Source organism: Anastrepha ludens, chromosome 6 (genome assembly GCF_028408465.1).
Source record: "Anastrepha ludens isolate Willacy chromosome 6, idAnaLude1.1, whole genome shotgun sequence".
Taxonomy (NCBI): domain Eukaryota; kingdom Metazoa; phylum Arthropoda; class Insecta; order Diptera; family Tephritidae; genus Anastrepha; species Anastrepha ludens.
Window position 1 is genome coordinate 66220930 of NC_071502.1, and position 11406 is coordinate 66232335.

At 35.8% G+C, this 11406-nt stretch overlaps 1 protein-coding gene across 1 annotated transcript; it reads right to left on the bottom strand.

Moving 5' to 3' along the window:
• Nucleotides 1-1123: 1123 nt before the first annotated feature.
• LOC128866832 (odorant receptor 7a-like) lies at nt 1124-10299 on the bottom strand (the record flags this gene model as incomplete). The annotated part of the gene is made up of 3 exons (XM_054107831.1): nt 9632-10299; nt 1227-1587; nt 1124-1156 (listed from the first exon to the last, which is right to left on the bottom strand). Coding segments are annotated over exons 1-3 (1053 nt in total), but the record flags the coding sequence as incomplete, so codon positions are not given.
• Nucleotides 10300-11406: the final 1107 nt, after the last annotated feature.

Consider the following 11406-nt stretch of genomic DNA (forward strand, 5'->3'; position numbering starts at 1 on the left):
CAAATGAAAACCAAACAAATTTATTGAGCCCAAATTCCCAAATCAGTCTTGAAAACAAAGTGCGGCTATACAAAACTATTTAACAGCTGTATAAACTTATGCTATTCAACTTTGGAGTACAGCAAGTCACTCAATGTAGAAATTTTACAAAGATATCAATCGAAAACCCTTTGCTCTATTGTAAGCTCGCCTCGGTTCATTACTAATGCCGAAACTCATAAAGATCTTAGAGTATGTTTTGTAAAAGAAGATATCCATAGACTACATTACCACCGTAATAACTCAGCTTTTAATTTGCTAGGCAATAGTTTAACTAATATGTAGAAGGCTGAAAGTATATCACATTTTAGATCTCCTAGATAGAGGGTAAATCTATTAATTGCAAACAACATATCTTAAGTAAAAAAATATGTTAATTTTAAGAACTTTATAGTTAGTATATAATTAATTTTAACTAATTTGTTTATCAGCTCTAAGATAGATTGCAAATAAAAAATTAATGAAAAAGAAATAAATGAATAACAAACAAAAACAAAAGCACTGCTGAGACTGGCCTACTGGTTGATCAATAGGTTAGAGATAAAGATGAAATTCAGTATCAAGAAACGATAAGGAGATTTTTTTTAACTTGCCCACTGAATTCTCATGCAACTCTTCTCCTTTTGCCGCCGGATTTTCAATTGAGCTTTCAGTTAGGGAAGGGTTTGCCATCGTGTTTTTAGTTTTGCTTGAAGGTATACGTTATTAATACACTTACACCATTTCCACGATCAACAATAAATGAAATTTGCATACTGTTGAAGTAATGAACGCTGACCGCGGCTTTATTTTCAACAATTACATAAACATTTTAGTGACCTTAGATTCAGAAAATGTGATGTCAAATGAATAGTGAGAATTTTTTTACGTGTCGACTTAGATCACTTTGAAAATTATGTGCACAAATATTTGTTTCCAATTTGATTGTTTAACTTTTTTAGCCATATTTTTAGTTACATTTTTTAATAAATTTTCACATAAACTATAAGTCTAGAATTTTTTTTATTTTAGGTCATAGAGATAACTTCAATTGCACTTTACAGTTCTTTACAAAAGTGATCCTTCCAAAAATTTACCCCTTCAAAATTGTAAACATCGAGAAAGAAAATTTTATGATCTGCAAAACAAATAAAAGGAGAAAAATGACATTAGATTTATTTACATTACTCCCACCACAAAAAACTTGCATTCAGGAAAGTCTGCAGCGTGATCGGCACCAAATTTCCAGCCATTAGGATATTTGTACGTTGTGAGCGCAGCATAAAAAAGATCAGCATTTTACGGAATTCCTTATTCTGCTCATACCATTGGCAATCGTACATAGCCGTGGTCAGTTGGCTGCACTCCTCCATCAGCGCATTCACATACCAGCAGCAGGGTAGCGCCTCAATCAGCACAGCGAAAATATAGGTGGCAGCGATGAGCATTTGCGTAGCATCGCGCTCAAGGGCCACGTAATTGACGGCGGTGAGGCAGAGCACGAAGGCGGTGATGCAGAATTGCATGAAAATGGTGCGTGATATAACCGGACGTATGCAAGCGAAGTAACTGTAAAGTGAAGTATACATACATATTTGTTGGAAAGATTTTAATGGAAAGTAAAATGTGTGAAAAAGCCAGTAAAGGGTATCGAACACCCTGTAATTGTATACAACATAGTTGCTCCTGGCTAATAGTGTGTATGTGTGTGCGTTACTGTGAATAAATGTTTATATGTGTGTGCTTTTTTGTGCGCCTGACTTTCGTATGTAACCATTGCGTCGCTGACACGCAACGCCGAATACGCGCTTCAGCACCTGAGTGTTTCGCGGTCTTAGGGTGTTAGGAAATTGTCTTGCATACCTGCGAGCGCCGAGGCTAGACAAGTTTAGTTGCACTAACAGTGACCAAGTTGCTACCAGCGAGCGCTACAAATATTTGAAACTTTGTAAACATTATTTTTGCTGATGGAAGGTGGCCGTTGTTGGCTGGTGTTATTCGCGGTGTTGTTGCTGGAGTGCTGTGGCTGCTACGACGTGCTAAAATGGACTGAAATGCGCTTAAAAGTGCTGTTAAAAGTTTTGTGGGTACCTGATTTAAATGTTAATGTTGATGATATGCTAAGTAGCTTTGCAACCAAAAGTTTGTGTTATTTCGCCAGAGACTTGTGCAACCTGCCGCAAGCGAGCGTATTTGCAACATGCAACCGCAGCGCCTACTGATGGAGGCAGCTACTAGCTAGTCATCAATAGTCGTAAGTATGCCGTCGCGGTTGCATGAGCTAGCGTGGCATTTTTGGCTGTTTGTCTGTGCGGCCGCCACACCTGCAACAATTTCAGCCGTTAGTGTAGTTGTTGGTGCCCCCTTTGGTTTTGTGATGATTCCTACTACATATTTATGTTGTTCGTGCTTTTGCTGCTTTTGAAAAGTTTCTTTTTTATTGTATTTAAGGGCTAAATCTAAGGTGCACTGCTTTATTGCAAGTTACTTTGCCCCAGGCAACCTCACAACTTGGCGCATAGTTTGGTTGCTGGAATTTTCAATAAATACCAAAATGCTTCTTAGAATTTGCTGTAGTGATTCGAGTTATCGACTTAACGCTGTTCTGCGAGCAAATGCTAATTCACTCATAACCAAAGTATTATAGCCATGATAGAATTTAGCAAATGGCTGTTGGTGTGGGTGCATAAAGTCAAAACTTTAGCAACAAAAAAAAAAAACAGAAGAAGCAAATTACAATTTTTGACATTGGAATTTTGAGTAGTTTGTAAATTGAATTTTATTGCCTAAGGAAAAGCTAAGATAAAATTTTCTGACTTAAATGAAAGTCTTTAATAGACTGCAAACGGTGAGAAGCACAATGTTAGTGGTGATTTCTAAGTTGGTATTATTGATTTAAAATTGTTAGTACTCTGATGTACGAGCTTCGTTACATAACTTACACCTGTGTTCACAATAACAGCAGCGCGATATATGGAAAAGTTTTGACTATGTATTAATTGCGTATTTAATTTTTTGAAAAATATAGTTTACATTTCAATACAAGCCAATATAATATAATAATAAAATACTTATATCTCTCTAATAGAAGCATGAACGACAAAATTAAAACTTAATAAACTTGAAACCGTCTATCCTTTTTCGCGTTGTGTAATTTGTTAGTTATCTGAAAAATTTAGAAACCGTACATTACAAATTACTAAGTGAGTTCCACGTATGAAAGGCGATTTGTAGCTCTGTTCCCATGTAAGCACCTTAAAGGTCCAAACATATCACGTGCAACAGCACCAACAAATTTGAAGAAGTCGAAGTCGTTCACAAACAAATCGGTGGTACGGTACACCGAAGTTAAAAACGTTGACGGTCTAAAAGAGCATCTCTTCAAAGGAAGACCAGAAGATCATCGGTTTGTTAGTGATCAGGCCGAACTTACCGTTGCGTGAAGCTGAAGCGGTTTTACGGAAACGTCGTGTTGGTGTGTCGAAAGATACGATTCGAGGATGTTTGCAGAATACCTCAAATTCCGAATCACATGGAAAATATTATCTCTAATTATTGCACATTGAAAAATGCCCACGGCTAAGGAAAATTCAGAGCGAAATTGGGCAAACGTAATATTCGCGGCTGAATCTCCTTTTTGCGCGATTAGTTGAATACATCAGTAGTAGTAAAGTTTTGAGGAATACAATTTTCAAAAAACATTAATACCGTCAGGTCCAAAGATACTTGGAAAACTAGCCTACCGAAGATTTTACAAGAAGGCAACGATCCCTAGCATCGAAGCCGAAGTTGAATCGAATTGGTTTCATCTAATAGTTTCTAAGTTTTGGCGGTTACGTTTGTATTAGACGTACTGTAATTTAAAGCTTCGAACTTTGTGCAAAATTTAAAAAACTTTCATCAAAATTGCATACTTCCTAATAAGAACTTTTGAATACGCAGTTTCATATCCCATTGAATTATGATATAATAAGGTGCTTGAAGTCCAATCTCAATTGGAGTATTTGAGACAAAGATTATGTGGAAGAGTTTTGGACCTTTGCACATTGGTGACGGCGAGTATTGGACGCGATGGAACGATGAGCTGTATGGGCTTAACGTCGACATAGACATAACGCAGCGAATAAAGATCCAGCGGCTACGTTGACTGGGTCATGTCGTCCGAATGGATGCCAACACTCCGGCTCTGAAAGTATTTCATGCGGTACCAGCTGGTGGTAACAAAGGAAAAAGAAGGAAATTTTTTTTTTTTTTTGTGTGATAGTATCTCCTCAATCTTTCGTTGCATGGAAAAAGTGCAACATCGTTAACAACAAGGAGTATTAAAAATCATTGTGAAGTTTGAGCCACTTTAAACTGGCACAACATTTCGCAGAAACTAAATTGCCTAAAAAGCTGCACACTAAAAATTGTGAAATATTGATGAAAATTGTTGAATTTTCTCAGTATACGAACACAATTAGACATATTCCAACTTGGAGCGATAATATTGCAGAGGGATTTGTTTTTTTATAGTAGTTCTTTAGTCCTTTTTAAAGGTGTAACCTAAAAGTATGATTCTTTTTTCTATTATGAAATTAATGAAATGTACAAATGTTTCTGCTTTGAACGATAGTTCATACTCCTTATTTCAGATTAAAATGATTTTGTATTGTTGAACATGGGGGTATACTACTTCACCTTTCCATTTGTGGAACAACATCAACACGCACACCACAAATAGGAGGAGGAGCTCGGCCAAACACCCAAAAAGGGTGTACGCGCCAATTATATATATATATATATACAGGGCCCGCCATCTATCGTTACGGATTTGAACGAAGTATTATTTGAAGAATGGTAACACTTAGCTGTCATCTGATTTGACACAAAATTAGTTTTATTCTTCCGCTGAACGAAAATGGTTGTGTATACGCTCAAAGAACGCTGGGAAATATTGCGACATTACTTTGAAAATCATGGTAATGTTGCAGAATGTGTACGAAAATTACGTACGGCAATGGGAAGAAGAAAAGCACCGAATGAAGCGTATGTGCGTTACTTTGCGAAAAAAGCCTCAGAGCTGCGATTTGACGCTGTTGGATTATTATCTTTGGGGTGCCGTCAAAGACCAGTGTTATGCCAACAAACCAGCAACAATTGATGCACTGAATACCAACATACGCGATATCATAGCTGAAATACAGCCGCTTACAATCGAAAATGTGTTGAAAAATTGGACCGATCGTATGGGATGGTGCATGGCTAGCCGAGGCAGCCATTTGAATGAAGTTGTGTTCCATCATTAACCGGAAGGATTTGACTTCAAAATAATAAAAACAGTTTGGAAAAATATCGAGTAGTTTCTTTTTTGCATTTTTAATTCCGTAAAGTTATATGGCGGACCCTATATATATATATATAAACTACTTCACAAAATAGAGCCCTCCGAGTAGGTCCTCTTATTAGTGCGGAATTGCTTGAATAAAAGTATTACAAAATATTTTTTGGTGGTAATTTATACATTTAAACAGCAACATATCATCTGAAAATCTATTATTGGCGAGTCAAAAGAGTTTTCTAAAAAATTTCATCAGCCTTCGGGCTTTGCTAACCAAGCCATGTTGACCGATCGATGTAGCCGAAAACTCAAAAGTGTATTTGTATTTCGCCAGTAACACATTTATTCATACTTATAGCATTTTTTTCTGCTTTAATAAAAATATGATCTTATAACTTAAAATTATAGGGCATAAAAACATCACCAGCAAAAACTATTATTGATAGATTTTGAGTATCAAATTTAATTCGCAGAATTAAGGGAGTTCTGCGTGGCTTGCTACAATACGCCGGGTGCGTCATAGAATAGTGAACGGCTTTTAGATATAGAGGTTAGTCGCGAATAGGTTCAGACACATTGATAGGTAGAGGAATACTACGGTGTGAAAGACGGTCATGGCGGTCCAACTTAAACCACAACTGGCAATGAAAAAGCAAATAGATGACTACTTTAAATAAGCATCCAGTCCCACTTTTTTCCTCTGTCTTTTCTCAGGACTTTTTACGAGGAGTCTCCCCTAGGACAATAAACATAGAGATTTTTGATTGATAGCAGTTGGTTGTGTGTAGATATGCATAAAAAAAGAGGTTGTCTGTAAAGTCGGTTTACTGGCGATAGTTTAACGTGATAACGCCATAAGAAAATACTGATTGAATGGTTGCATTTTTCAAAAGAAAATTTTAATTTTATTTGTTTGATAGATATTTTGTATGGATATAGAGAATGAGTTAACATTAACATAACATAATATACTTTAACGTAACATAACATAACATAACATAACATAACATAACATAACATAACATAACATAACATAACATAACATAACATAACATAACATAACATAACATAACATAACATAACATAACATAACATAACATAACATAACATAACATAACATAACATAACATAACATAACATAACATAACATAACATAACATAACATAACATAACATAACATAACATAACATAACATAACATAACATAACATAACATAACATAACATAACATAACATAACATAACATAACATAACATAACATAACATAACATAACATAACATAACATAACATAACATAACATAACATAACATAACATAACATAACATAACATAACATAACATAACATAACATAACATAACATAACATAACATAACATAACATAACATAACATAACATAACATAACATAACATAACATATCATAAAGCATTCACCAACAGCTTTCATTTGATACCCATATTGTACATACACGTCCGAAGGTTACCTGGGTCCACGTTTTGACCTATATCTCGAGACCCTATCTACCAATAGGTATTCAAACTATACGGAAATCATCTTCAATACCTACTTAACAATGTGTGTAAGTTTGGTTTAATTCGGTTCAAAGACACGGCGGGTCCACGTTTTGGCATATATTTCGAGACCCTAGTCATCAATAGGTATGAAAATTACCCCGTATTAAAGCACTTATCAACAGCATTTGATACCCATATTGTACATACACAGCCAAAGGTTACCCGGGTCCACGTTTTGACCTATATCTCGAGACCCCAGTCACGGAGCGGCATGAAAAATACTCTGTACTAAAGCATTCACCAACAGCTTCAATTTGATATCCATATTGTACAAACACATTCTAGGGTCCTCGTTTTGGGCTCTATCTCGAGACCCTAGTCACGGAGCGGCATGAAAAATACTCTGGACTAAAGCATTCACTAACAGCTTCCATTTGATACCCATATTGTACATACACATTCGAAGGTTACCCGGGTCCACGTTTTGACCTATATCTCGAGCCCTATTTCCAAAATAAAATATAATCCATGTTACTCGTGGATGATGTAGCTTTCGAATGGTGAAAGAATTTTTAAAATCGGTCCAGTAGTTTTGAGCCTATTCATTACAAACAAACAAAGTTTTCCTCTTTATAATATTAGTATAGACAACATATCTTATAAGGTATATGGTAAATATTAAAATACATTTTTTCCTTCATATATAATAAAAAAATTAATAATACAATAATAACATTAAAACAACAGGTATTATTAACAAACTTGGTTTTATTTTAAATTCTTCAAGTGAATCAAATTAATAATAATCAATAAGAAGGCATTTGCAAATACAAATACGTGAATTTATATATGTACATATGCGCATATACATACATATATACGCTCACTTAAGTAGGAGAGAGCAAGATGTCGAACGTTGCCGTTCGTTTGCTTTGTTTGCTTTGTCGTTCGTTCCGCGCTTTCGCTTGCAGTTCATGCAATGCAATGAGCCAGGTAACGACAAATGAGCAAGGTAACACTAATGAGCAAGGTAACACTAAAGAGCAAGGTAACACTAAAGAGCAAGGTAACACTAATGAGCAAGGTAACACTAAAGAGCAAGGTAACACTAAAGAGCAAGGTAACACTAATGAGCAAGGTAACACTAAAGAGCAAGGTAACACTAATGAGCAAGGTAACACTAAAGAGCAAGGTAACACTAAAGAGCAAGGTAACACTAATGAGCAAGGTAACTACATATGAGCAAGGTAACACTAAAGAGCAAGGTAACACTAATGAACAAGGTAACTACATATGAGCAAGGTAACACTAAAGAGCAAGGTAACACTAATGAGCAAGGTAACGACACATTTTTTCGTGCGTGCAGCCTGTTAAATCGAATTATAAGACGTTATGGCGTCAAAAGTGGCAGCATCTCACAATTAAGAAGTGTTTAGGTCTGTCATGGAACGGCACTTAAACAGTCAAACGGAAGGCAAGAAGGAAATCCACTACTTAACCAACTCACTACAAACATTACAGATTGAATAAATTAAAACAAATATGAGGGAAAGTCATATTTTCATCGAAAAAATTAGATGCAGGAAAAGAAAATTTTATTGACGAACTGAAAAAGTTGATGAAATTAGCTAAGGCCCGTGAAATGACTTTAATAATGGGTGACCTTAATGCTAAAGTTGGCAATGAAAGAGTTGAAGGCATTGTAGGTCAAAGAGGTGATACAATTTGTTTGATACAATTCTGTCAAGGAGAAAACTTAAAGATAAATGTCACAAGGTTTAGCTCACCAAAAAGACGGATTTATGCACGAAAAATTTCCTTAAGATAACGATAATGATAAAGATAATATCGTACGAAACCGAATAAATTACATTTTAATTAATTAAAGTGCACAATCATCAGTTGCCAAAGTTTTTACATACCCAGCTACTGATTTACTATCCGACCACAATTTATTAACTGCCAAAATTAAGATAAGACTGTCGCATACGAAAAAGCGTGAATAAAATCACAGCGAGACGCTTCAGGATCAAGATATTAACGCTGCTATTAGGGAAGTCAAAGCCGAAAATATATTAAAATTGACTTACGAAAACAACAACATGGACCGTATGGATATTGAAACAATATGGAATCATTCTAAAATCATTTCTAAAAGTAACGAGTATCAGCAAATTAGAGGCGTTTGAGATGCAGTGCTATCGGCGTATGATGAAAGAGCTCCTCATAAAAATATCTACCGATCGGAGTCCCTTCATTTGTGGAACATGTTGCCTCGCATGCCACAAATAGGAGGAGGAGCTAAATCAATTTATTTCTGTCAACTTTCAAATAAAAAAAGATAATTACAAGTTCTTTAAAAACTAATGAAGAGTTTCAACTTTTAAGTTTTTAGAACAATGAAATTTATTCAGCATTTGTCCACCTCAAAAAAATCACTCAGTAGCAACAAAATCTGAAATTCAAAAGTTAGGTCAAATGGGACGTGCCATTTTTTAAGTTTCTTCATAAAAATGTGAGCATTTTTTAATTGATAATATTAAAAGCTTTAAAGGCTCAACTTCTTTGTATTGTTCACATATGAAAAAGCCAGCATTTAAATGTAAATTTCGATTTCGAGTTAATCACCAACAATAATTTAAGTGAAGTATTGAATACTACGTATAACTAGTCTCCACTAGACTTCCAAAATCATTTTTGGCTTTTTCTTTCCCTCTAAATCTTTCCATAGAGAATATTTAACACTGATTCTTATTTGTGTCACATTTTTCAATAACTTACCCCAACAAATTCTTATGGTCCTCTATGCAATTCTTCAGTTCTTCAATATTATCTTCCACGCTCAGTACACCTTCCTTACCGATGCGACTGATACGCGCCGACAAGGCACGCAGATGGCCAATCATTACGGCTAGATAACACTGTGAATACATATCGTTGTTAACATTTTGCAGCACAAAAAAACTCATAACCGCGAAATTCTGATAAATCAGTGTTAAAGTCAAATTCTTTTCTGGATTAGCAGAGAATTTTGGAAACCAACCATCGTAAACCATCTGACGTAAAGAAAACCCGATATATGCAAAACCGCTGCTACTCAGCTCATAAACAAACATATAGGCGGCATAGTACAAATGACAAATCCGTATGGCTGTGAGTAAATGTTGGCGATCAACCGCATGACTATTGCAGCGCGCGTCCAATTTAGTCAAATAAAAGTTGACTTGCAGCAGCTTCGAGCGATGTAGCCAAAGTGAGAATTGTTTGGCAGTGGCCATAGTTATTGTGACACCCAAATAGAGTAGACCAATAAGTTGCGGCATATTTTCAATGAAAAACAATTTAGTGATCATTGTGACGGGCAAGAGTATGCCCAAGAATACATTAATGAACGCTGAGTAGATGAAGTAGAGGCGGCGATGTCGAAGTGGCGGATCCATGCCAATCAGACGCCAATTAAGCCAGATGTAACGAAAAGCGCGAGCTGAATTTATTGGACTGGCAGTGTCGGATATTTGTAGTACTGTAGACATATATGCGATGGTACTGCTAATGGCAACTAACTGTGATAAGTAAGTGTTAGACGGTGCGTATGAGTAACGTTTGGTTGGAGCCTTCGCATTTATTAGTTCAATCGCTGTACCACTAATGTGTGAAAATTATTGTTGTAAATAATATTAAAATTTGTTTGAATGACGCATTAAAGTTGCAGACGTTTTCCTAATAAGAATTTAAACTTTGCAGACACTAATGAGGTTTTTTGGACATTTTTTTACATGTCCAGACAGAGGCGGCAATTTATTATCGAGTTGATTACCAAAAAGTTCATTGATTAAACGCGCAAATGACGTTGGTGGTTTGCCAGACCCTATGGTGTGGGTGTCAGTTCATTCTAGTGGTTAGCGGATGGCGCATGTGCAACAATTTCAGCAAATACCTGACTTGTGCAACGAAGTGGAAAATACAACAAAAAATCACTGCAAATTACAACAATAAAAGTGAAACAAAGCAGAAATTGCAGAAATAAAAGCAAAAACACAAAACTACAACTAAATGTAATAAGAAACACAATAGCTTAAATAAAAAAAATCTGCGAAAATGCGGAAAAAATGCGAAAACTCAATTAGAGCCGGGCAAATTTTGCACCTTCCTTCCACCAACTGCACGAATAGCAGCAATAGCGCAAATAACAACAATAAAAGGAAATTGCAACGCTGCCACAAAATCCAGCCAAATCCAGAAAAGTAAAAGCAAAAGAGAGAAGAAAAAAAAAACACACGTGCAAATGGAAATGGAAATGGTTGAGCGCCTAGACGATGAACTGGAGATCAAATCGAATTTATTACAGCATTACGAGGCTAAGCAAAAAAAGTAAAACAACAATAGTAACAGCAAGTGAAGTGTGAGAATGCAGAAAAGTTTAACAGCCGGACCGCATGAATACGAAAAAATCCAGGTAAAAGCAACATGAAGGACCACACAGTGGCAGGAATTCCGTGGCACCGGCCAAAGACGTAGAAGAAGCACACGAGCACTGCTGAATAACTACGGCAACT